Raw genomic sequence first — 27,427 nt, forward strand, 5'->3', positions numbered from 1 at the left:
AGGCAACGAGGTAATCCCTGTATATGGAGCCAGGGCAGGCTCAGGGCCCTGACTTGGCCCAGCTGGTGTTTGTTGCAGGGGAACCTGTGCAGACTGGGACTCTTCGGGATCAGGCCCCAGACTTGGTTCAGATGATGCCTGAGGCAAAGGATCCGGTGCAGACTGAGTCTCCTCTGGTTCCGAGCCCAAGTCCCAGACCATCACATCACGAATGGTATGGAGCTCCCTCTGGCAGCTGAGACGGGGCAAGTGGGGAGAGGCACTGGGTTTAGCTTTGGACCCACTGCACCCTTGCAGAAGCAGCTTTCTCCAGGAGGCTGTTTTCTGGGCGATACTAAGCAGCATGATTGGGCCCCACTGCGGCTGAATGCCATCTGCCCACAGGATACTCCCCCAACCATTGCACCTTGCTTTGGTGCTGGGAAGGATATAAGGCAAGCTTGCTGGGTCAGCTGGTTGCATCTCTGGTGGGGGCAAACCCAAGGAAGATACCCCCAGAGGAGTTTGTCATGTCTTTCAGGTGCAACAAGCTTGTATTACACTTACAAACATAATACATATATAGAAATTGCATTTTCATTCTATTCATTTTCATTCCAGATCACCCCCCTACCAACGCATATTAATTAACAGCCCCTATATTTTGCTTCTGTGCAGCAAAAATAACAAGCAGTGATGGATCCCGCACATTTTGAAGATCACAGTTATTTTCTATATCTACCACATCAATGGTAGCAAATAGCCATCTTTGGAAAGGTGGTGTTATTTTTCAAATGTCTGTTTCACACTTTTGCATTCCCTGTTAAGCAAATTTTCACTGGGGAGCAGACTGAATGCTGACAAACTGTGGCTTGCCGGAATTATGGTATGCTGAAACAAGCCAGCCTCAAACTCTGGTTTATAAAGCTGACCGTTTCAAAAGAATGTCAAGATTAACCACAGTTTCAGAGTTGGATATAACAATAAAGTGTGGTTAACTAAAAGCAGAAGTGAAAGCTTCCATTGTCTTCAGAATCGTACTGCGCAGGAAAGAGTTGGCACAGAAACTCAAAGCTTGTAACCCGTGTAAATCTAAACCATGGTTTAACATCATGTCCAAACCAAGGCAGGCATTAATTTTGTGAACCTGCTGCATGCAACACATGAACCCTACCACTGAGCTAAAGAATTTCTCCCTGGTATCCAGCTTGCCATTACTAACCAAAGCAAATGTTTTTGGTCCCTCACATTGAATTCATGTGGAATTCCAGTTTGATGATTGCACTTAAGCTTGACGAAAGCCAGTGCAATAATTCATTGTCAGGATGAGAGTGTCCGTAATTCTCTTTGCTGGTTGAATATCGCACAGTTGGGAGCAAGGTGCAGCCCAGGCCCTATTTTGCTATAAAAACTGTTCCTGCACACTTTCCCCCCCCATTGGTGCAGGCCTAATTAAAGTCAGTGCAAGAACATATTGCCAAGATGGGAGTGTCGGCAATTCTCTCTACTATATTCTCCTTGGGTATAAATAGAAGGGAAAAAAACCCAGTTCATTAGTTAAGCAAGACATTTGAGCAGGGTCTCAAATTGAGCATCTAATCCATGAAAGGGTAACCTAAGTCGCTATTGTCACCTTTTGAATCCTATATAAGTTAGGTAGACAACTCCAAGCCAAAGGTACAATTTTGCCTGATATTGATTCGGCTTTCCCCCCCTCCCACCTCTTCCCTGCTCAGAGAAACCATAAAGGTGAGCAGCCCGTGAAGAGATTAAAGGGCAGAGACACCTGTGCCTGGCCAACTACATTGTAAGTATACAGCTTTGTCTCTAAGACTGAGCTATTATCTATTTACCTGTGAACTGTTTCCCTGCCTTGAAAAGCCATGGAAGGGACTAAGGGAGCAAAACATCTCTGAGTAGTAAGCATCGTGCTTCTTCTCTAAGATGAACCTGTTATCTATTTATCGGCTATCCTTTTACCTGCTACTGTCCACAATACAAGGATGATTAACCATTTTAAGTGAAAATATTCCACCCTTTCCATTTTCAGCTGGGGTCCTTATTTCTCTCTCTCTCATCTCCCTCTCTCATATCTGTGCATCTCAAAATACAATGCTGTTTTGCGCAAAAATATGTAAGATACATCAAATATGGAGGTAGGCCTGAGTCAAAGAGGGGTCCATACGCTCGGTATGAGGACAAGGTTTATCCAAACATGGGACTCAGTTAGACTGCTAAAGAAAAAGCAATTTATATGTGTTGTATATGCAATATAACGTTGTGCCACCAGATGGTGATGCAGAGTCCCATTTATCTCCACCTGTTTTCCCTGTTTAAATTTACAACGCTTTAAACTGAAACGCTTCTTTGATGTTTTCTAGATCCAGCCATGCTTATGCTGATTGTGTAGACAGTTTTAAAGATACATATTAATAGGTTTTGTCTTAAAGCCGAATGCAATGCCCCTTGCTTTTTCTTCTCTCGTATCTCTTCCGTTCCCTGAGTGAAAGGGTGAGCTCGCTTGCCTTGTTATAGCACTTTGCTTTTTTGTCTTTTGGGACAGATTAATATGAGTATCAGCGACATCATCAGCCCTTCTGATATTGCTGCTGCAATCAGAGACTGTCAAGGTAAAATTGTCTGTGTAACTAATCTAAGAGCTGCATCTAAAACACATTTATACCACCCTAGCAGACATGGCTTACTCACAAAGAATCTTGGGAACTGTAGTTTCCCTCTCACAGAGCTACAATTCCTAGTGCCCTTAGCAAACCACAGCTCCCAGGATTCTGTGGGTGAAGTGATAGGCTTTAAATGCATGGCAAGAATGTGACCCAAAGGTCCATTAGTTCAGGAATGGGGAATCTATGGCTCTCAAGATGTTGTTGTATTATAGCTCCCAAAATTCCTAACTTGTCCATAGTGGCTGGGGTTGATTAGGCTTTGATTCCAACAACTTCTGGACAGCCACACAGGCAGGCACGGTCCAGGAGGTTTTGTCACTGTGGGCAAAACACCCTGCTGCCTCCCCCTGCCCAGCACTGTCCCCCCACAAATCCAGGCACCCTCCCTGCCCCCAACATTGCATCTGCACTGCTACCCTTCCTGCCGCTGCAACTACAGCCTTGCCTATGTCAGACCCTCCAAGTGTCCCTGTTTTCCAGGGACAGTCCCATGTTTACAGAAGCCATCCCGGTTTCTGATTTGATCCTGGAATATCCCAGTTTTCCTAAGAGCATCCCTATTTTCATGGGAGAAATGTTGAAGAGCATGGAGTTACATGATCCCCGAGCCAAGGAGATAAGTAACCGTACAACCTTTAGAAGACATCTGAAGGCAGCCCTGTATAGGGAAGTTTTTTTAATGTTTCGTATTTTATTGTGCTTTTATATATGTTGGAAGCTGCCCAGAGTGGCTGTGGCAACCCAGTCAGATGGGAAAGTATTATTATCCTCATCATCATCCCTGTTTTCACCAGAGAAATATTGGCGGGTATGTCACAGCTGCATGCAGGCTGCTGCCGCAACACAGTGGCAGCAGTGAGGACGCAGTGTTGGGGTGAGGGCAAGGGCACTGTGGCGGCAGCAGAGGTGGCTTGAGCAGAACCACAGCATGGCTGGCAGTGGTGCAACAGTGGCAGTAGGGTGGTGGTGGGGCAGAGGTCAGATCTGCCCCTGAGGCAAATCCTTTCACCTCACCTCATGGCCACAGGTTCTCAGTCACTGACCTAACCCAAGATGCTGTCTTCCACCGTATTATTGTATTTCCATTTGTAGTCTGCTTCCTCTCTGAAGGTGAGGTTAAGCACTCAAGGTAGTAGTCAGCCTGATGCTGCCAGAACATTGACAAGCACGACATCCCCTACCTATAGTTTGCTCCCAGCCCTAGACAACAGAAAAAGCAGGAGGGCATCCAAACACAGCAGTAAATGAAGTATAATACACATTGCCACCTAGAGGAAGGCCTCCAAGAGACCTTGAAGTCCAGAGTCTTAAATTACCTAACTACACCAGTGTTCTGAATACACAGGTTCCAATTCAGTTATTTTATCTATGTCTCATCATTGTATTTGATCTGTGTTTCATTGGTAAGTTCATTTTGTGAGCTACTTATGCTATTTTTCTCATTAAACAGCCTGTAGGTTTTTCTAAGTTAAATAAATCCCTGCAGCTGCTATTTTGAAGGATGCAATCACACATTTAATGTATGGTATGGTTTGGTTTGGTTGCCAAACTAAGGCCCGGGGGCCAGATCCGGCCCAATCGCCTTCTAAATCTGGCCCGTGGACAGTCTGGGAATCAGCATGTTTTTACATGAGTAGAATGTGTCCTTTTATTTAAAATGCATCTCTGGGTTATTTGTGGGGCATAGGAATTCGTTCATTATTTTTTTTCCAAAATATAGTCCAGCGCCCCACAAGGTCTGAGGGACAGTGGACCGGCCCCCTGCTGGAAAAGTTTGCTGACCCCTGTCTTAAAGAAACCAGCTCTGGACCCCACACTCCTAAAGAAACCAGCTCTGGACCCCCTTATCGACCAGTTACAAATCTTTCCTTTGGAGGGAAGGTGGTGGAGAAGATTGGGCAGGAGGTATCTCCAAGCATTCTTGGACACCACAAATTTCTTAGATCCTTCCCAACCAGGATTCGGGTCTGAGTGGACGTTGGTCACCCCGATGGATGACCTTTGAAGAGAGGGGGTGGGGGAGTATGACCCTGTTCCTGCTTCTTGATCTCCTGTTGGTTTTTGAGTACCTTGACCACGGGATCCTCCTGCGGAACTGGCACCGTTACAGTTGCCACACAATACTTGCTTTGCAATTGTAATAAATTGAACTTTTCGTGTGGCGGCATCCCACACTTTGGAATTCCCAGCCTACTGACATCAGGCAGGCCCCTTCACAGCACAGTGGAACCTTGGTTCTCGAATGTAATCCGTTCTGGAAGTCCCAAAATGTTTGAAAACCAAGGCGTAGCTTCTGATTAGCGCAGCACCCCCCCCCCCCCGAAACAATAGCCGACAACCGCATCAGACATTTGGCTTCCAAAAAACGTTTGGAAACCGGAACACTTACTTCTGGGTTTTCGGCGTCCGGGAGCCAATTTGTTCGTCAACTAAGCCGTTCAAGAACCAAGGTTCCACTGTAATCTTTTCAGCACCTGCAAAAAAATATATTTGTTTAGGCAGGCCTACCCAGATGTGTACAATGTTGCTGTGTGTTTTTAATCTGTTTTCACCTTATCGTTGATTTTAATTATTTTTTAAAAATGTTTTTAATTGTTATTTTGAACTGTTTTTGGCAATGATTTCATTGTTTTATTCTGCTTCGAGGTTTGGTGTTTTTAGTTTTGGGGGGTTTTTTATAGTCAAGCAGTATATAAATTTTATGAAACAATCAAATAAATAAACCATGCCAGAGACAGAAATGCATTAAGTCTGATCCCTCGCAGAGATAATGCAGTGAGAAGCAGGCATGTGTGAAAGAAATCTTAAAATGCCACTTGTAAGCGCACACATGCACAGAACCCATAAGAGGATCTGAGCAACTTTTGGAGACAGGATGCATAGGTACAAAAGAAGTGACCGACTTCATCTGTATTCCAAGCTCCTAGGTAACAGCAGCTTTCTTTTTCTGTCTTAGCTCCAGATAGTTTCAACTACAAAAAATTCTTTCAGATAAGTGGCATGTCCAAAAAGAGCAGCAGCCAACTGAAGGATCTCTTCCGCATCCTAGACAATGATCAAAGCGGCTACATTGAAGAAGATGAACTGAAGTGAGGCTCCACCTCCCCTTTGCTCTCTTTCTCTGACTTTTGAAGTTGCCTAGACATCTCTCTTCCCTTTGTGTTTCTCTCATTTCTTTGGTGCGTCCTTTGTATGAATATAAAATAAGCATGAAGCATATTTAACAGCTATCCTATGCACTTTTTCTGGCTACTATGCCTATAAAGCACATTCTTCTTCCCCGAAGAATTACGGGCACTGTGGTTTGATAATAATAATAATAATAATAATAATAATAATAATAATAATAATGTGGTTGCTTGGGTTAAGAACTTAATTCATTCTGGAGGTTCGTTCTTAACCTGAAACTGTTCTTAACCTGAGGTACCACTTTAGCTAATGGGGCCTCCCGCCGCTGTGCAGCCGCCACCTCACAATTTCAGTTCTCATCCTGAAGCAAAGTTCTTAACCTGAGGTAATATTTCTGGGTTAGCAGAGTCTGTAACCTGAAGCGTCTGTAACCCAAGGTACCACTGTAATAATAATAATAATAATAATAATAATTTATTATTTATACCCCACCCATCTGGCTGGGTTTCCCCAGCCACTCTGGGCGGCTTCCAACAAAATATTAAAATACAATAGACTATTAAACATTAAAAGTTAAGGGTTGCTGGGAATTGTAAACACTGGAAGGGTAAATCACAGTGCCCAGAATTCTTTGAGGGAAAGAATGTGCTTCAAATCCGCTTCAAAGACAGCGTCTACACAGCCTAAGCCCAGCGGCGGAGCAAGCCAATTGGGCGCCTGGGGTGGTGCGTGTGCCCTGCGCCCAGGGACGGGGGTGGGGCCAGTCAGGGCAGGATGCTCCATGGGGCCTCCAAGGAGTCTGCCTGCCTGAGGGGGAGGCAGCGGGCGAATCGTTTGGGGCAGCGCGGAGCCTGTGGGCGCCCAAGCCACCACGTCACTCACAGGAGAGACGCCTGGCTTGGGCGTGCTGCAGGCCCTGCAGTGAGTGCCGCCCAGCATTTTGTCAACCCCCTCAGTGGTGTGGTATAGTGTTTAAGAGCAGTGGACTCGTAATCTGGTGAACCGGGTTCGATTCCCCGCTCTTCCACATGCAACTGCTGGGTGACCTGGGCTAGTCACACTTCTCTCTGAAGTCTCTCAGCCTCACTCACCTCACAGAGTGTTCGTTGTGGGGGAGGAAGGGAAAAGGAGATTGTTAGCCCCTTTGAGACTCCTTAGGATAGTGATAAAGTGGGATATCAAATCCAAACTCAAACTCAGACCGCCCCCACTGCACCCCCTTCCTCCGCCCCTCCCTAAGCCCCACTGGACACAGCAGGGTTTATTTTTGAATAAGCATGCAAATTATTGAACCGCTCAGAATGATTTCCTGGGGGAATCTGCTAGAAGTCACTTCTACCATAAAACCTAATCAGCTTGATTTGAAATAGCGCTTCTATTGCGAGAAATCTTTAAAATGTGGGAGGTAAAAAATGCCTATTCATTTGCATCCCACCCTATGTAACAACATTTTTTAAAACTGGGGGATGAGGAATCTGTGGCCCTATATATGTTGCTGGAATCCAATCACCATCAGACCTGGCTCAGGCTGATGGGAGTGGAGTCCTTGAATACTACAGGTTCTCAATTTCTGCTTTAGTTCCTTGCTCCTCCGACCATTCTCCATTTGGTAAAGTTGGTGCCCAATTTCCCTCCTCTCCACCGCCACCATCTGTCAGGGAGAAGAAAATCTCCTAGGCAATGGGGATTACACAAATTTGTAGGGGATAAAGCTATTGATGCCTCTTTGTTCCAATGAATATATTACCTCCAGTTAGTGTCATTGGAAGTGAACTTCTGAATACCATGTGCTGAGGATCAAAAGCAAGAGAGTGCTTTAGTGCTCCTGTCCTGCCCTGGCCTGAGATTGTCTGAGGCAGAGAGTGGGGTTTCATCAAGTAGGATTTGTTGCATAGTCTTATCTCCTCTCCTCACATTGAGAGTCCCTGTCCTCAAATACTTCCAACTCATGGTCTGATTCAGAAAGCTCAGGGGGGGACCACGATTCAAGCAGCAGGAAAGGAGCAAAGTGGGTGTGATTTTCCTCCTGAGTTCTTGCACACTTGCCTGTTCATGCTTAGCTGTGGTTTGGCCATATATTTAAAGCACTCTGATACCACTTTAAACAGCATTGGCTATCCTCAAAGTAATCTGGGAGCTGTAGTTTGTTAATGGCGCTAAGACATGGGTAGGCAAACTAAGGCCCGGGGGCCGGATCCAGCCCAATCACCTTCTAAATCCAGCCCGCAAACGGTCCGGGAATCAGCGTGTTTTTACATGAGTAGAATGTGTCCTTTTATTTAAAATGCATCTCTGGGTTATTTGTGGGGCATAAGAATTGGTTCATTATTATTTTTTTTCAAAATATGGTCCGGCCCCCCACAAGGTGTGCAGGACAGTGGACCGGCCCCCTGCTGAAAAAGTTTGCTGACCCCTGCAACTAAGAGTTGCTATGAGACCCTCACAGAGTTACAATTCCTAGAGTGGTTTAACAGTAAATCCCTTCTCACAAGAAAGACTGGGAAATTGTAGCTCAGTTCGGGGAATAGGCGTCGCTTAACAACTCTCAACACCCTTAACAAACCACAGCTCCCACAATTCTTTGGGGACTTAATTCCATGACTACTTAAAGCGTTGTCACAGTGCTTTAAAGTTTAAATGTGTGGTGTGAATGTGCTCTTAGTGTTACGGCAAACTAGGTCAGTGTGTAACTGAGGTTAACAAGGTTTCGTGTTGCTCAGGACTCCTCTTCAGGCAGTTGTACATTCAATGGCATTCAGTTGTGTGCCCTTTATTCTTCCCTTACTAGGTTTTTCCTCCAGAGGTTTGATAGTGGAGCCCGAGTGTTAACAGCTACAGAAACCAAAACCCTTTTGGCAGCGGGAGACCACGATGGAGATGGGAAGATTGGGGCTGAAGGTACGAATGTGACTGATATTGAATGGTCCAGCATAGGTTAATCCTGTCACCTCTATCCACTGTTTCTGCCGCCTTCCCTTTCTCCTAGAAACTGCCTGACTGGCACCCTCTGTGAGATTAGTGCTAAGCACAAATGCCCCAACAACCAAATATATGGGTCGGCCTGCATCTCTCCATGAGGGTAGGCTCTTTCACCTATTGGTGATTCCATTCTGCAAGTATTATCCTAGAAACTGGCTCCCTGGGGGGCGGGATCTGACTTAACAGACTTTTTTCTGCTCACTCTCATAGTGAACCAGGTCAAAGAGCCACGACCAACTAGGTATGTGGCTCTTAAATTCCAGGGAAATAGCTCTGCCCCATAGTCTCCCTCCCCATAGTGGGGAGGGAAGGGTTAATCATCTTCTTGTCCTGGTAAACAACACTTCAACAGAGGCTCTTATGTGTGAGTAAGAAAGCAAGCTTTAATCAAGGTTTGCAATGGTACAAGTACAGGTGCCTAAGGTGAGGCTATAGAGTTCAAGAACAGCATCAGGCATCTGAGGCCAGATGAAACCTATGAGGGGGTGTGTGTCTACTGTCAGCAGCAGGGAAATCACCAAGTTCTTGGTGACAGAATGGGGTCGGCCCCTATGGCTCCACCCGCTGCCCAGCCTCCCCTCATGGGACGCTGGTGGCGCTGTGGTCTAAACCACTGAGCCTCTTTGGCTTGCTGATCGGAAGATCGGCAGTGAGCTCCCATTGTTCTGCCCCAGCTCCTGCCAGCCTAGCAGTTTGAAAGCATAGCAGTGCAAGTAGATAAATAGGTACCACTGCGGCGGGAGGGTAAATGGCGTTTTTGTGCGTTCTAGTTTCCGTCACGGTGTTCTGTTGCGGTTTGGTCATGCTGGCCACATGGCCTGGAAAGCTCTCTGTGGACAAACGCTGTCTCCCTTGGCCTAAAAGTGAGATGAGTGCTGCAACCCCATAGTCGCCTTTGACTGGACTTAACCGTCCAGGGCTCCTTTACCTTTACCATGGCTTGTTGACACCCTCCCCCAGTGCTATGCAATCTCTAGGGGGAGAGGACAGGATGGGGCAAGACAGAGAGCCAGCAGAACTGCCCCCCTTGTATTGGGGTACCCATCCTTCCTCTTGGGCTGTTCCCCCCCCATGACTTCCTCTGCCTCTCCTTCCTCCTCATCTAACAGCAACTGCTGCCGCAGCCTCAAGCCAGTTATCAATTAACATTACAAAAAGGTTCATTCATAGGAATAGGGCCTCTTCCCCCGCCCCCAGGATAACTATTGCACAAGCAGGTCGGGGGGGGGAGAAGGGGGGGGAGAAAGAGGTGGCTTTAATAAAATGGGTGCCTTTATCAGCTGTGGTTTCACCCTTCCCAAAATGATATACGAGCAGAAATACAGGTAGGATTCGAATTGGGTGATGGAGTTCTCTAACAAACAAACAAAATGGTGTACAGAAATGTGCAAACAACACCCCAAGACGCATTATATTAAGGGAAATTACTTACATTAGGGAAAATACATACCAATATGCTGACAAATTTTCATAAGGAGCATTACAAACTGATGCAAAGGTCACCTTGAGGCAGATGTAAAATGTGGTTTGTAAGTGAATTATTATTAATCATCATCACAAGTGAGAAACCAAAATTGACAAGAGTCACCTGTTGCGACATTTAGCCCAGTTTCCTGATTTCCAAAAGTGGCTATCCAAATGCTTCTGGAAACGCCAAAAGCAGGACATTAGGGCAATAAGCTTCTCCCAGTTGTTCTCCACTCAGCTGGCAATTCAGAGGTATACTGCTCCTGAATTTGGAGGTTACTAGCTGCACATAGACCCATTCTCCTTGATGAAACCTAGTTTCTGTCCACATAGTCTAAAGGTAAAGGTAAAGGGACCCCTGACCATTAGGTCCATTCGTGGCCGACTCTGGGGTTGCAGCGCTCATCTTGCTCTACAGGCTGAGTGAGCCGGCGTACAGCTTCTGGGTCATGTGGCCAGCATGACTAAGCCGCTTCTAGCGAACCAGAGCAGCGCCAGAGTGGTACCTATTTATCTACTTGCACTTTGACGTGCTTTCGAACTGCTAGGTGGGCAGGAGCTGGGACTGAGCAATGGGAGCTCACCCCGTCGCGGGGATTCAAACCTCCAACCTTCTGATCAGCAAGTCCTAGGCTCTGTGGTTTAACCCACAGCACCACCCCCGTCCCCCACATAGTCTAGCCTTGTCTAAATTTGTCATTTTTGTTCCCTGGCACTGCAAAGTCTCACTTGCAAAGCTACAAGACTCACAGTCACCAACCTGTAGCACTTCCACAATTTCAGCTTCTATATTCCAATATTTTTCACACCTATTTCATAACTCCCTCGCTGCCATATCTTGTGCTGTCACTACATCAGAGATTGTCGTGTAGACAAGCAACTGTCTGAATTATACAAGTCAGCTTTGCAAATGACTTTTTTCCCCCTTTTGGTGCAGAATTCCAGGAAATGGTGCTCTCCTAAGGCCTTGAAAATGACCACACGTGTCAGGAGAACTGAGGCATCTATAGGAGACGATCTTCCGAAAGCTTGTAAACCCATGAACCCATTGCTAATTTTCTTTTTCTCTTGACTGTGTGTCAATGGTTTATAGATTTAATGAGGTATTGCTACACTAGTTAATAAAGGCGATGTCATGCTAGTGTAGACCTTGGTCATTGTCTCATCAGTCACTGCACTGAAAATTACCTGTATTTTCCTTCTGACCTAGAGATGGGGCAAATGTGGCTCTCCAGGTATTGTTGAACTACAATTCCCATCAGCCCTGACCATGCTGGCTGGGACTGGTAGAAAGTGGGGTACAACAACATCTGAAGGTCATGGGTTCCCCATTCCTGTCCCAAACAATATTCCAAAATGTATAGTGGATATATTATGGTGAGTGTGACTTTTGATACCCAGGCTCAAATCTCAAAATCTATTTTGAAAAGCTTGTGGTCTTAGCAAAAGATGTTCCACAAAGTGGGCTTTGTTGGGGACCAATGCTGTAAAATTAAAAAGCCATTCCCACAACAATTCATGTTTTTGCAGTCAACCTTCATGTCATTGTAGACATTAAGATCAGTCCCTATTTCTGGCCCACGTTTCTAGTGAATTTCAGTCCTTGCTTTGGTCTCTTATGAATGCCCTGCTTAAATTTTGAATGGTTGCCATTCTTCAGTATGTAATTTCCTCCCCAGGGTACCTAGACGTTAAGTAAGAAATTGCTGGATGTAGCCCAAGCACACTTATTTAATTGCATACACATGAACAATTAAGGCAAAATGCTGTACACAGGCTTTTCTCTTGTACGATGTAGCTGCAGCTAAGCTAATTGTTGGCCACACAACAGGTAGGTATGAGGGAAAGATTTCATTCAGTTCACATTTAAATGTGACTCTATCAAATTGTCACTTTTCAAAACAATATGAGACTCCCAAACAAAGCCATCCTTTGAAATTCACATTCATCCAATTTTTGCAATGCAGTTCTCCAACCAGATGCTTACAAAAGAATGCATATATGTGGTTATATAATAATAACAATTTATTATTTATACCCCGCCCATCTGGCTGGGTTTCCTCAGCCACTCTAGACGGCTTCCAACAAAATATTGAAATTACATTAAAATATCAGTCATTAAAAGCTTCCCTAAACAGGGCTGCCTTCTTTTAAAAGTAAGATAGTTGCTTATTTCTTTGACATCTACTGGGAGGGCATTCCACAGGGCAGGCGCCACTACTGAGAAGGCCCTCTGCCTGGTTCCCTGTAACCTCATTTCTCACAGTAAGGGAACCGCCAGAAGGCCCTCGGCGCTGGACCTCAGTGTCCGGGCTGAACGATGGGGCTGGTTGCAATGTGCAGAAAAATAAAGCTATTGGTGAAAATACAATCAAAAAATGCACTATATTAGGAGAAACTGCATATAAAATAACATAGAAAAATGTGTTTATCAGAACAAATTTGCACCAAAATGCTTAAGAATTTTCATGAGGATTATTTGCCCCCAAATTACTGCATTTAAGATTGGAAAAATTAGAAACCTAGAGAGCTGAAAGTGAAAGATTCTGATATCCCTTATTGTAGGACATATTGCTTGCACGAAGGGGCATCATAGGATGCCCAACAGAGCAATCCACTTGCCCCATCCCTGGTGTCATCCACCTGGCCTAGCCAATCCCTGATGTCCACAGGCTGAGCTCGGAAGAGGAGACCCGGATCACAAGCAACTGTTAATGCACAGGCTTACTTATGACTTGGCTCCCTGATTGCACTGACATCCTAATTGTATGGTGCCCCTGAGTGAGAACAGCTGGGCACATATAAGGCGTCTCTTCAGATATCTGTGCTCAACATGCAGATATCAGGGGCAACGGCTAATCTGGCCATGCAACATGAGAGCTAGCAGTCCAGTCATCATGTGATAACCCTTCACATAAATAACCCTTCTTCATATGTTACTTATTTCAAATATATCCTTAAATGAATTTGCATCAGGGTTGGGGGCGGTGATGCAGTTTTTTCCTCCTGCACCATTTTCCTATGAGAAACAGCTGCCCCTGGTCCAACTACTCTTTGCCGCTGAAGGTGCTATTTGCAGTATATATATCATCACCATGGGGCAACGAGTTGCTTTGGGAGTGCTATTCCACCAGGAAAGCAGCACAGGGTGAAAGGTTTAACCCTTCTCTGTGCCACAGCCCTAATTCAGAGCGTGGGACCCTGATTGCTTTTCGTTAATAAAATGGTGCGCCCAGTCCTAAGCATGCTATCTGCTACTGAAAAACATAGAGTTTGACCCTAAGATGTACTATTTCTATTGGATGGTCTATATCACATTATGTCTTGGTTTTATACCACTGTATCTGCCATTGCTCTTTCCTCCACCACAATTCTAGGAATTGTAGTTTGGTGATGTTGCTAGGGCTCCTGTGTTAAAGAAACCTTCAAAAATATACTGTGTACATGGCCTTCAAGTTTTACCCTTACTGCTCCACTTCCTGTTCTGCGTTACCACCACTGTTCTGACCAACATCTGCAGGTCCCCTAAATCATATCAGAACTAAAAAACTCAAGAGTTTCCTGGGGAAAGAGATAATAATTTAAGTAGTTTATGTCTATAGCATGGATATATCCATAGCTGTCAACTTTCAGATTTGAAAATAAGGGATCAGCAGCCTCACCTGTCCCGGGGAAAGTCTATGGGATATCTAACAATCCGGGATAGCAGCGGGAAGCAGCGGGAAACAGCGCTGGAAGATGGGAATTTCCCACAAAAAAGGGAAGGTCGACAGCTATGGATATATCTGAGGGGCTTCCTGTTTTTTTGTGTGCGTCCTTCTCCCGCACGCTTTTCCAGTCTTTGCTGCAGAAGAAGAGGTACTGCTATTTAGTTTCCTGTTTGATCACCAGTCCTCACCAGCAACAATTGCTAGTTTCTTCAAAATAGCAGTGGCAATGTTGAATATGCTTTTTTAAAAAAATGCTTAATAACATTTGACTGTGTAAACACTATACCTTTAAAGCACAGAGTTACAATTCCCAGCAACCCTAAATGAAAGACAGTGTACAGAATTCTTGGAGGGAAAGGATGGGCTTGCAATGTGCTTCAAAAATATACTGTGTACATGGCCTTCAAGTTTTACCCTTCCTGCTCCACTTCCTGTTCTGCATTACCACCACTGCTCTGACAGACATCTGCAGGTCCCCTAAATCATATCAGCCTGTTCTTGGTCATAGGAATGTTGTGAGTCTTAACAGTTTATAATGTAGAATGCTAACTCCTGAACCAAAAGGGTAAATAGAATCTTCCGCCCTCTTGCTTAAGGAAGTTGGGAGTTCTTTGTAAGAAGACTTTGCTGGACTGAGTGCAGGATTACTAAATTTCTGAAACATATGCATGGGCATCTCTGCCAGGCCAGCAAATCCCTGACACACCCTCCACTGTTAGACCACTGTTTTGATTTTCTACTGGTGGTGCGCTTTTATGACTCAACAAGTTGTCTTGTTGGTTGAACCAAAATGAAAAGATGTGTTCATATGTGACATTAAAATGTGTTTTGAGTCTCCCTTATGCTTCTTTGTCTAGCGAATAAAACAGAAGAGAAATGGTATATACAATGCCACCCACGCTGGTTTTAGATTTGTGTTAGGATTGGATTAAAACAAAAAAAATGCAGTCTTTCCAAGGTAGTAGAAACCGTGGCAGAAAACAATAAAAGCTTTTGGTGTGCTCTTCACATTTCGAACTGAAGGCATTTTGTCAACTAACTGGTGCAATTAACTGATTAACATCTTGTTTCATTTGCATTTCTGTAACTGAAGGTAGAGTCTGATGGTGTAGGCTTAAATTCGCCTATCCGTTCACATTAAAAATGCATCCGGAAGTCAGTTCCTTCTTGAATTAAAAAATGTTCACCAAACTCAAGGGAAAACTGATGACCTGGAGACACTAGGGTGATGGGGCAGGGGGGCCAAGGTTTGTGCGCAGAAAGTCAGAAGGAGATGGGAGCAGAGCCAAACACAGTGGCCGCATGGCTCTAATGGTCAGTGGCCCCTTCTTTGCCTCCTGCAGCCAACACCACTGGTGAGAGGCTGCTTTGACTCACCTTCCTCTCCATGGTAGGAGGAGGAGCCTCCATGTTTTTTGGACATTGGGGGCCCCAGCTCCCACCCCTAAAATGTTGGGGGACCCCAAAGGCTGGCACACCCCTGCCTGGAGAAGAGATCCATATCAAAAATCTCTGAAACTCCCCTAGGAAAATTTCCATTACAGCATGCAGCAAAGATAATCTGAAGAACCTTATTTATTATCTGACATTCAAGGCCATCCCTGTCTCAGAAGAACAAGATCAAAGATTCAACAGCATCTCCAGTCAAGTGTGCAGGCAAACCTGATGCATGTTTATTCAGAAGTAGGGCCCACTATGTTCAATGGGACTTACTCCCAGGTGAGTGGGCATAGGATTGTGGCCCTACCAAACCCAAATGGGGCTTATTTTAGTGGGGGGGAAAACCATGTATAGGATTATGCTGCGATATGTTTCTCTTACACATTTTCCATGGACATACACATCACTACTATAATTGCCCTAATTGCTTTGGGTTAGTTCAACAGAAGGGCATTGCTGCCAGTTTTCCATATAAAAAGAAGGATGGTGCTTGAATTATGGGGGTCTAGACTCAGGCCCAGTGCAAAATAGTTTGAAGTCCAAGGGAGGGAATTTCAGGACTTGATTCTTGTTACTCTAGAGCTGTACCAACCCCAGCTTTTAGGAGTCAAGGTACCCTCCTGTAAAGTAAGGCCAAGTAAGGCAATATAAAATCTATCTTTGTCCTCTTCTGTGTGACGGCTTTCGAGGTGCTTGAAGAAGGCTGTCATGCCAGTTTATGCAGATGGCTCCTAATCTATTCCTTGTACTTCTCTTAACACATAATCCTCTTAGTAGAGAATGGTGAAGAAATTCAATTCCATTTGCATTTAAAACTGATATTCTCAAATTCACACTTTCCAAAACAATATGGGAACCAAATCACAGCCATTCTTAAAAATTCACACAAATCCAATTTTTGTGATGCAGTTCTCTAACCAAACAACGTTTACAAAAATGAATCTTTGAGTGGGGGGTGTGCATAGAAATGAATATACTAGTGAAAATAACATACAGAAATGCATTGTGTTAGGAAAAATTGCACGCAAAAAATGTGTGTGTTGGTTAAAACAGCATACAAAAATGTGTTTATTATGAAGAAATTCACCCGGAAATCTTTTCATGAAGATTTTTTAAAAAATCAAAAATCGCAAATTGCTGCAGAAATGTGAAGAACTGAATTTAAGATTGGAAAAAATGAGAAACTGGGTGTTAAAACTGACAGATCCTTTCATCCTTACCTTTTGGTATATGAATAGACTGTGTTCTTTATTGCACAACAAGCCAAATTATACAGAAGAGAAGTACAAAATGCAACAACCTATTAAAAAAACTATAGGAATACCCTCCAGCAGCCAGTACTCTAATGCACAGCTCTTCAGCAGCTATTCACAGGATAGCAGGCCAGGGCCACACACTGCCCCTCCTCCGCTCAGGTGAGCTACCAGGAAAGGAGACCACACAGCTGACTGGGATCGAATCAGGCCACAACTTTTATTGACTACAGATGAAGTGGTTTGGCATAGTCATTGGGTAAGCATTTGTTTACCAGAAATGACATCAGGGTCCACCCGGCAGCAGGGATTCCTATACCTTACATCAAATAGGGGGATCCCCACAAGGATCGCAGCCTCTAGGAGCACTGAGTCCCAAGACCCCCGTCTGGGCAAATGGACAGAGGCAACTCCATCAAGGATCCCTTTAATGGGATAACCCATTTCTGGAGGGGAAAGGGAGGGTACAACCTCACAGGCTGATTTAAACCCCCCAGGAGCAGACCCAAGGGATGGGGCAGAGGAAGGGTGGGTGGTGAGGGTGGGTCTCCCTGGGTGTAACAACTGAGGGGGGTGACAAAATGCTGGGCGGCACTCACCGCAGGGGCTGCAGCGCGCCTGAGTTATGCGCCTCTCCTCAAGCCTGTCCCCAGAGAGCCCTCTGCACCAGCCCGCCATTGGCCAATTCGCCATGCTGATGCAGAGCAGGAATTCAAGCCAGGAGCACAAGCCTAAGCTCTTGCCCTGGCAAGAATCAGACCCCGACACACAGTCCTGCATCACTGGGGGGCTGGCTGGCTGTCCTGCAAAGCTGCCACATCCCTATAAGATGGTAAGTGGAATTATCAATCAGGCCTTATCTTTAAAAAGACAGGTATCACTTGACTATTATTATATTCTAGGTAGGGTTGACCCTAGTGGGGAAATGGTCCACGAAGCACGGAGCTTATGTCCAGCTATAAATTTCTTTGGCTTCTTTTTATTTTATCAGACCATAACTGAGAAGATATTATTTCTTTATAACGTTTTTATCCTGACTTACCACAACGCAAAATCATTTTATAAATATACATACATATAAACTAACATATGTATGCACTAACAACACTCAAAAAGAAGCAGATCTTAACAAACGCCAGCAGTGGCTTAAAAAAACAACAACAACCATTACGCAGCAGCATGTATCCTTAAAAGGATATTTTAAATAAAGTATATTTTATGGTGCTGAAATGAACAGAAAGTGGGTGGCAAGAAAGCACCTCCTATGAATCTATTCTGTAGCCTGGGGATTAGCACTGAGGAGGCCTTCCTCCATTACGTAATCAGCCACTTGTGGGATATATCTTCACCGAAGCAGTCAAATACAACATTTACTGTTTCCTAGAGTGGACACACGGGGGAATGTTGCTCCAGACAGGGAGGAGTTCCTGTCATACCTGCTGTGAAGCATCCTCTGCCTGTGTGTGACCAGGTAGATGGGCGTAACCCTACAAAAGGCCACACAGCCATCTTCCTCTTTTGCCATCTTCCTCTCTGCTGGCTCTTAGCCAGCAACACATGGCTCATCCTTTCGGAGGATGGAAGCCACAAGGTAGAAAGTCTGAGGCCTAGCTCAGACTTCTTTTCTCTACAAATGTAACTGTTAACCACAAGATAAAGCCTGCCTTCAGGGTACTACCATGTACTGAATGTAAGTCAACCTTACCATTACTTTGAAAGAAAACTGTCAAGTTATTATTATTTTTAAGAGGGAAATACAGTGGTACTTCAGGTTACAGACGCTTCAGGTTACAGACTCTTCGGGTTACAGACTCCGCTAACCCAGAAATAGTACCTCGGGTTAAGAACTTTGCTTCAGGATGAGAACAGAAATCGGGTGGCAGCCGCGCAGCGGCAGCAGGAGGCCCCATTAGCTAAAGTGGTACCTCAGGTTAAGAACAGTTTCAGGTTAAGAACGGACCTCCAGAACAAATTAAGTTCTTAACTCGAGGTACCACTGTAAAGGGGAAATTTACCAGGAACTGTCCAATCTGGACAAGCCAGACTGGATTGCTTAACTTAAATTATTCTAATGAATCCATCAACTTGCTTCCAGCAATGTGCAAGGGAAGGTTCTCTGCTACTTGCTCCCTAGCGTGAATGAGGAGGGATAATATTTAATCAATATATCTTCTCCTACTTTCCACAACATTCCCACACCGCTGGATCTCCATTAGAATGCAATGGATACATCGAGGACCACCCATATTCCCTTATATTCCTGCCTCATCACTGAGGTCTTCAGGGGGGTCAGCATCAGTTATCCCCTGTAGCTCAGATGCATGGCTTGTACATCCACCAGGAGTCATGCATTCAGTATTGTGGGCTCAATTTTATGGAACTCCCAGGTGAGATCACATGCCCCCTCCCTACTGAACTTCTGGTGCCAACTGAATATTTTGTTGTTTATTCCAGCAGGGATTTTAATTGAAGTCCAATGTTATGGTTCAACCCGTTTTTACCTTTTCCGCATTGTACACCACTTAGCGATTGATAAGCGGTATACATAAGCTGTTTAAATAAAAGAAAGACATAAAATAATAAACATAGGAAGCTGTCTTATTCCAGGTCAGACAAGGCCCATTATTGTTTCATTGGCGGGCAGTGGATTTCCAAGTTCTCAAGCAGAGGTATGCCATCACTTGTTTCTTGGTCTATTTAACAGGAGGTGCCGATAATTAAATCTGGAACCTTCTACATGCAAAGTATCTGCTCTCTCATTAAGGCATGGTCCTTCTCCAGTGGAAAGGCCTGAGGAATCAGAATAGGGTTTTGGATGATGATCTCAGTAAAGAGGCACCATAGAAAAAATAATAAAGGATCTCCTCCAAAGATTGTTTCACAGTTCCAGAGATCAAAGCATTGCTATTCGTGACAGGCGTTCTTTTAAGTATGTGCATTGGGGTAAGGGGTAGATAAATCTTTAATTAAGACTGTTTGCCTTTAAGTGACATTACATAGTGAAATATACTTGGAGTCGTGTAGTGATTTCATGCTCTTTATTGCAGCTCGTAAAACAGTGAATGAATTTCCCCCCAAACCTCTGGCTTTATATACATTATTTACACAATGGGTCCCGTCTGATTGGCTGATTCTGCTTCCCTCCTGGAGCCTGATTGGGCTGCTCCTGCAGGCCAATCAGTTGTTGCATTCTAGGATCTTACCTGCCTATTGTTCTAGGATCCAAACTTAGTACATAACAGTTTCTCTGAAATCCACCCAGTCACATGAAATCTACCATTTCCAACTCAAACATCACAAATGAGAAAGCACAAGTATAGACCTGAAGCAAATGTTCCCCACATTTTTACATACTTCCTCTTGCAGGACATCCTGCAAGACACAAAACAATCTGCCAGGAATTTCTTGTTTACTGTTTTCCCACTGACTGAACATGCAGAGCAATGTTTGCTGAAACACATTTTTTTCCATATTTAAGTTTTGTTGTAATGTAAAATATTGGATATATTCAAATGCCATTGTTTAGATTTATGTAGCAAGAAAACCACCTGGTAGACACTTGCCAAGCCATTCAACTAGGGTTGCCATATTTCAAAACGTCAAAACCAGGACACCCCAAAAGTTGTCAAGATTTTTTTGGACATATGGCAGCCCTAATTCAACCATCTTCCCAGTCCCTGCTGCTTCAGACAAGGTCAGAATACAAGCCTTGCAACATGCTAAGGCAGGGGCTTGACTTTCAAGTTGTGTTCCCAGGAACCTTAGATTCTTCAAAAGCTTTTCAGGAACAGCCCTTAGTACAAAATGTTAGGGAGACTGAGAGACCTGATGGAAATCAGACATTTCCAGCTGGAAAATAGAGGACAGAGGAATTTTAAAAACAGGGATCAAATTGGAGATAGCTGGAGAAATAGGCACTACAGTATACTTGGAAAAGAAGGGGCAAGGGTTACTGGAGAACCAGATTCTTCATTTTGCAACACTGCTATAAGAAGCAACATCAAACTGCTGACTATAATTTCACACTTTTACCAACGCTTTTAGACCACAGGCTGTCAATGAACTATTTGACCAGTCAACTATATTTGTTTACTGCTGTCATCTCTGACACCCAGAGTGATTTATGGGGTATTTTTCTGTTATGTCTGATATTCTCTAGCTGATGGAAATGCTGCAAATAGTGTCTAGAAACACAGTCAGCAGAACTTAAGTCACAGTGCCCCGCTGTTTATTAAATTATTCCTATTTCCCCCCGAGATCTATGCTTCACCCATACCGAACACTGAAACAGGAATAAAGTTGCTTTTCATTCTCTGATGCTTCCGGAGGTTATCCACTGTCACAATTCATTTTAAATACATTTGACAAGCACTTTAATTTTGTGTAATGGGAAGGCTAAGAATCAAATTTCAGACAGGGGAACTATCTAATATCGCTCTGCAAATGTCAAGGTTTGGTGTTACTATGCACACAATTAAGAAGATGGGGTGAAATTGGAACCACAATCATTCTTTCCTCCTAATGTTAATTTGTACACTAGCATTGCAGTAATCTGCCTAATCTTGTAATGGTTTATACAGTAATTGCTTATGAAAAGCCTGAGTCATCCCAGGACATATTTATTTTATTTTATTTTACTTTATTTTTTAACCATGGCGTAATGCCCTCTATCTTGGTGCTTACTGTGCAGTTCCTAAACCACAAAAATTATCTTACACCAATATTACCTGATACATACATGGCCAGAACTGTGTCTGGCATTCTACCATTGCCCAAATCACCCCGTTGCCCTAACTGCTCCTCTAAGGGGGTCCTTGGTTTCTGTTCCTGCTTAAAATCATTCCTCTTATAACGTTTGTTGATGGGGAGCACTTTAAAGAGCAGCTTGTTCTACATACATAGGTCCCCCCTATGATGCAAATCCTTATACAACTGAGGTTCCATATCTCGGGAGGAGCATTTGTATGTACAGCAAACTCACCTGTAAAAATTCCTCACCACCAGGTGTGGACCAGCAGGGACATGATGGCAGAAGCAGTGCCAGCAGGCACAGTCACCCCCTCACATAACTGTAAATTGTAAGAGAGGCCCAAGAAATCTCAACTAGAAGTGGGCATTTAGTGTCACTGTTCCCATGTTGTGGGACACTTTTCCTGCAGAGATGCAGCAGGCATCCTCACTTTCTTTAGGTGTCTCTTGAAGACTTTTTTTAATGCCGGCTGGCTTTTGCACTTCTTTTCTTCCATAAGCCAGTTGCTTTAATTGTATTGCTTTTGTTGGGCTTTCTATTTTATCATTATACATGATTATTGGTTCGTTTGTTTTTTAAGGGTATCTACTCTGGCACCTGAAAGCACAGGGGCTCTGAAGAATCAGAGCGCCCTCTATTTCTCCAATGGAAATAATGTCTAATGGGGTTACTTCCTAAAAAATAGGTGCAAGATTGTAGCCTTTCTTTCCTTTCCCCTCCAGAGCGTACTAACAAAAGATTTTGGCTTTTTGGCCTAGTTCTAAGGTGCTACATGCTTCCGTCTGCTCATGGCAGGTGCATGCATGCTGTCCTTCACACAAATAGATAGATAGATAGATAGATATCTATCTATCTATCTGTCCTTCACACAAATACAAAACCCTCGAGTGCCTCTAGCCACAGGGCGCAGCATCTTCCAACAGCATCAGACTTAACCGGTTTTTATTTTTGCTAAGACCAGATCTTACGCAGCATTACCACTTTCCTGTCGCTGGCAGCGACCCTGGTCCAAAGGGAAACCTACAAAGTCACAGTTCTTAGCACGTCCAGTGAAACATTTCATTACGAAGGGCACCAACAGTAACACCGTCTTTAAACCGATGTTGAGAATGACACATCAGCCGCGCACAAAATCCTTTTGTATCAGCACCAGATTTACAACATTTTTGTCTTATGATTAAGAACCCGATTTACTGTTGAGGGGGTGGGGGTTGGGGAGGTGTTTGCTGGCCAAATCCTAGGCGCTGATAATGCATAGCAAACGATCATCAGACTGAACCGGTATGACAATCCCATTCTGACGAAAGGTGGAGGAAAACGGAAATTACACAATTCGCTGGGCAACATTTATAGTAGATAAACACCTGCAAATGTCTGTACGTTTCCTCTTTCTGGTTATGCTTGTTTTGCTGCCACTTTTGCGTGCTGGAAAAAAAAAGTTTGAAAACCCGTAAATGACTAAAATAATAATAATTAGTAAGTGTGCTAGGATTGCAACCTGAGCCAAGCAGAGCTCAACCCTAGGCCACACCAACTAACCAGGGTCCCTCTGAGCATGTGCAGAGTGCCTCTCTTTTGCATAGCTGTCAACTTTTCCCTTTTCTTGCGAGGAATCCTATTCAGAATAAGGGAATTTCCCTTTTTTTAAAAAAGGGAAACGTTGACAGCTATGCTCCTTGGGTTCCTGCTTAGTGTTTGAGTACATTGAGACCCCCCCCCGGGTACAGGGCGGCATATAATTTCAATAAATAAAAATAAGTAATTTGGAGGGAGAAGCACAAAAGCACGAGAAAGCCTTTCTCCCCTCCTTCCTCGCTTCTCAGGCGCCTCAGACCTTGGTAGAGAAACCGACCACCCCCCGCCCCTTCAAGGCCGCCCTCTCGGCCTCTTCGCCCCGCGGCCCTCGCGGCGAGGGAACCGGGAGGCGAAGGGAGCAGGCCCGGGTCGGCGCCGCATCCCTTCCGGGGCGGACGAAGCGGCGGAAGTGTCGGGGGCGGCGAGGCGCGGATCGGTGCCCGTGAGGGGAGCTCCTTGGCCGGCAGCGGCAGGCGCCTGAGAACCGCTCCCGCCTCCTCCTCCGATGGTCGGCTGCGGCGGCGTCGGAGTCAGGCGGGCCCAGCAGGCGAGGCTCTCCCCTCAGGCCCAGGATGGCGGCGTCCGGGGGAGCCGGGCAAGAGAAGCAGCTGGCGCCGGCCCTGCTCAGCTTCTTCATCTACAACCCGAGGCTGGGCCCCAAAGAAGGCGAGGTAAGGGGGCGAATTTGGGGGGGGGTGGGGAGAGAGAAAGCGGCCCTTCAGTCTGAGGGGCGAAGGCTGCGAAACGGGGGGGGGGTGGTGACAGGCTCCGAAGAGGGAGGGGAAGCGTCCTTATGGTTGTCGGTTTTACTGCCCTCATTTACTCTCCTTCGCTTCTCTCTTTAAAAAATAAATAAATCGATTTTTATTGGATTTTCCAAAGATAGCAACGCAGCGAGTTGCAAAGCCAGTCTCAGGAAGGAAATGCAAAGGGGTTTGTTTTCGCAGATGCTCGATGCAGTTAAGCCCGGATCGATATTTAGCGCACGGGTAAACGTCACGTCGGAAACCAGCGAGGCTACGACGTAGCGCGGTGGCTTTTTCTGCTGCCAAGTGAACACGGGAGTAGACAGAGGGGGCAGATCCGAGGAAGGAGTCTCTCAGCCCAAGGACTCCAAAATGACAGGCTGCTTGGCAAATAGGTCGAATCATAATGTTTTGTTTTGTTTTTAAACCAGAAAAGCGTTTTTAAATCTTTTATATTACAGTGTTGTTTTTTAAATTTTCTTATTTTTCAGAAAAGGAAAAGAATCCTCGGATTTAAAAAGAACCTCCTTGCAGGCGTAGCATAGAGTTTAATAGTGCAAAACACCATTTTTGAAAACTTTTAATAAAGAGTGGCCTTGATTAGGCGCAAGAGGGAAGTAAATTAATTAATTGATTGGTGCTATTTAACAGTTGTTAAAGTGCCTACATTTTTCTCTTTAAGCGCCGAACATAAGTTAAAATGTATTTGCCTCTGCCGGCATGCTCATATGCATACACATACCTTTTAATCACATTCAAATAATTTGAGAATTCCCCCTTCAAAGGATTCTGGGAACTGTAGTTTGTCAAGGATGCTGGGAATTGTAGATTTGTGGAGGGTAAAGTATAGTCTCCAGAATGCCCTTTAAATGTGTTGTAAGTGTATGGTATGTGTTTCATTTCTAATGCAAGCCTATCTAATGCAACCAATGCATCACCAGGTTTCGAGACTTTAAGTTGTATTGTAGAGTGGAGATGGCAGTAGGACAAGATCCAGGTATAACATTTACTTAAACCTGGGATCTTTGTGGTATTGTGCATTATTTATTTAAGATGTTTTATATCCTACATGCTAAGAGAGTGTGCTTAGGTGACTAGGAATAAATTCATAAGACAAATTCAAATTACATTTAAAAAAAACTTTAATATGGTCATAAAAGAGTACAGTGGGCAGATCAGTTTTTTAAAAAGCATTGATGAAGGGAGGGGGGCTAAACAAAACTGTCTTAAGCAGATAATGGAAAATGAAAAGCAAGGAGACCAGACAAACCTCCCATGGCATAGAACAATGACTATCCTTAGATGTGGTAGCAGTCCACAGTATTATTTCTTAACTTTTCTAGGCATTGTATATACAGTGGACCCTCCGGATACAAATTAAATGCTTCCGGGGGTCCGTAGTTAACTTGAGAAGTCTGTAACTGGAGGTGCCGCTTCTGCATACGCGTGCGGTGCGATAGAGTGCTTCTGTGCATGCATGTGGCACACAGAGTGCTTCTGCGCATGTGTGCAGCGAAACCCGGAAGTTTTTCCTTTCTCCTGTGATGAGACTGCATTTTAATTGTTTTAATGTTGTATTTTCATCTTGTTTTTAAGTTGTATTCATTCAACTCGTTTTTATTATTGGTTGTTAGCCGCCCTGAGCGGTTATTATTATTATTATTATTATTATTATTATTATACACTTCCGGGTTTGCTGCGTTTGCAACCCAAAAGTTACTGTCAGGGAATCAGGAGCAGGAGCACTGGGGAGAGAGGAATTGGAGAGCGAAGGGGAAGAATCCGAGGGAAGCGTAGGGGACTATGACAGTGGCCCGAGAGATTCCATGAGCTTCTCCAGCGAATCAGAAGATTCCCAGAAGGGGGCTCCGATGGTCAGGGCAAGGGGGGTCCCAGGGGGGACGCACCAGAAACAAGGAGCCAGAGGGGAACCCCAAAGCAGCAGTGGAGGATCGGGACCAGTTTCCCCACCAGAGCGTAGTGGGGGGGAAGAGTCACATGTGTCAGGGCCAGCGTCTCCTCCGGAGGGGAGGGAGAGTAAGTCAGGGCTGACCACGCCTCCATCGGAGAGTGGGGGAATGGAGGGGAGGTCAGTTGCAGCTAGCCCACCCGAAGGGGGAAGCAGTGACAGCAGCAGTGAAACGGTTAGGAGGAAAACTGCTGGCTGGGCGCGCGCGCCAAGTTCAAATGTACAGGCGCGCGGGACAGCAGGAGACCCGGATGGGGAACCAGCTCCTAAAGCCCGCCGGAGGGAGGGAGAAGGCTCAGGGGAATCAGCGTCAGAAGAGGCTAGGAAGGGCGAGACCCCGGCGGGCAGGCGGACCCAGAGGAGGAAGGAGCAGCGGAAAAGGTGGAGCAAGGCGAGGGTCTTAAATTGGTGTACAGGGGGAGGAGATTCAGAAGGGTCATCAGCGGTCTGACAGTTGAGACGTGGGGCTGCGCGCTGCGGCTCTGGAAGTGAAACTGAACTTCAATAAAGCCTTTTGTATTTAACAACAAAGCAGCGTTGGTCCTTTGTGAGCTGGGACCTTGGGCAGCCTTGACAGTTACGTATCCAGAGCAGTACGTAACTCGAGGGTCCATTGTAGAATAAAAAAGGGCACCCTACCCTTGAATCTAAAAGACATACAAAAGGTCCTGCTGACAGGCTTTCTGTAGGCATCTGGTAGGCCACTGTGAGAACAGGGTGCTGGACTACGTGGGCCATGGGGCTGACACAGAGGGCCACTCTTACAGCTATGGTCGTACAGATGACCTTCTGACAGCCACGAAAATGGGATGCTTTTGTATCTAAAGAGATTGTATTGGCATTCCACATGGAAGTTTCCTTTCACTTTGACAACTGTGGATGTACCTATACTAGTTGGATAATTTTGTCCTGAATAAATAGCTCCTTGTCATCTTCACCTATGTTATACATGTGCATCTATAAATTCCCAGGGCTTTAAAAAATGTTTCTAATAGATGCACTATAGTAAACAACAAAGTAAAATGCACACTGGATTTGGCAGAAAGGCGTTTTTTAAGGATTTGGCTGAATCCTTAAAGTGGATTACTATGAAAGGCATACATACTGCAATTACAATGTGAGGTGTCAGGACTTAATTTAGATAACTTTATTTGAACATAGTTATTTTGTATTAATTGTTGCTGTTTACTTTTCTAACTTCAGGAAGAAAAGAAGATTCTTTTTTATTACCCCAATGAAGTTGAAAAGAATGAAAAAATTAGAAGTGTTGGTTTATGCGAAGCCATAGTTCAGTTCACAAGGTACTAAGTTCCACATTTTTGCCTATCCCATTTATTTATGATTTAATTATTTATAAGGCACCTTAAATGTGTTAGGTGCATTTACAAATAAGCTTTAAAAAGCATGTTGCTAGGCAATCTGGTATTATACTTTTATTAGTTGTAGGTTGTCAGCCAATTTAGAGAAATCTTAGTCAATTAATCATGTAAGTTTTATTTTATTTATTTTTTGCTTTTATAGCATGCCTTTCCTCCAAGGAGCTCAAGGTGGCATAAATGGTTCCTGCCACCCGCTTTTTATCCTCACCTTGTGAGGTAGATTAGCATGAGAGAGAACGACTAACCCAAGTGAGCCTTGTGGCTGAGTGGGAATTTGAACTTGGGTTTTCCTAGACCTAGTCCACACCCTAATAAATAAACCACACTGGTTCTCACACAGATTATGCTTACATATTGACAAAACAGT

General features: G+C 44.6%; 2 protein-coding genes across 2 annotated transcripts in view; both read left to right on the plus strand.

The window, feature by feature from the left end:
• Positions 1 to 1,747: 1,747 nt before the first annotated feature.
• LOC310748711 (parvalbumin, thymic CPV3-like) lies at positions 1,748 to 23,447 on the plus strand (the record flags this gene model as incomplete). Its single annotated transcript, XM_083584553.1, has 5 exons — positions 1,748 to 1,786; positions 2,543 to 2,609; positions 5,620 to 5,752; positions 8,581 to 8,690; positions 23,215 to 23,447. Exons 2-5 carry the CDS (start codon positions 2,549 to 2,551, stop codon positions 23,445 to 23,447), a joined length of 537 nt encoding a protein of 178 aa, XP_083440679.1. The 5' UTR covers positions 1,748 to 1,786; positions 2,543 to 2,548.
• CCZ1 (CCZ1 homolog, vacuolar protein trafficking and biogenesis associated) overlaps positions 23,347 to 27,427 on the plus strand; it is a 20,834-nt gene continuing 16,753 nt past the window's right edge. The window contains exons 1-2 of the mRNA XM_083584554.1: positions 23,347 to 23,637; positions 26,885 to 26,986. Of these exons, the coding sequence (XP_083440680.1) occupies positions 23,539 to 23,637; positions 26,885 to 26,986 (201 nt within the window). The 5' untranslated portion in view covers positions 23,347 to 23,538. The remainder of the gene's footprint in view (positions 23,638 to 26,884; positions 26,987 to 27,427) is intronic.

The sequence above is a fragment of the Podarcis filfolensis genome, assembly GCF_964270895.1.
Source record: "Podarcis filfolensis genome assembly, chromosome: 14".
In the NCBI taxonomy this organism is placed as follows: Eukaryota; Metazoa; Chordata; class Lepidosauria; order Squamata; family Lacertidae; genus Podarcis; species Podarcis filfolensis.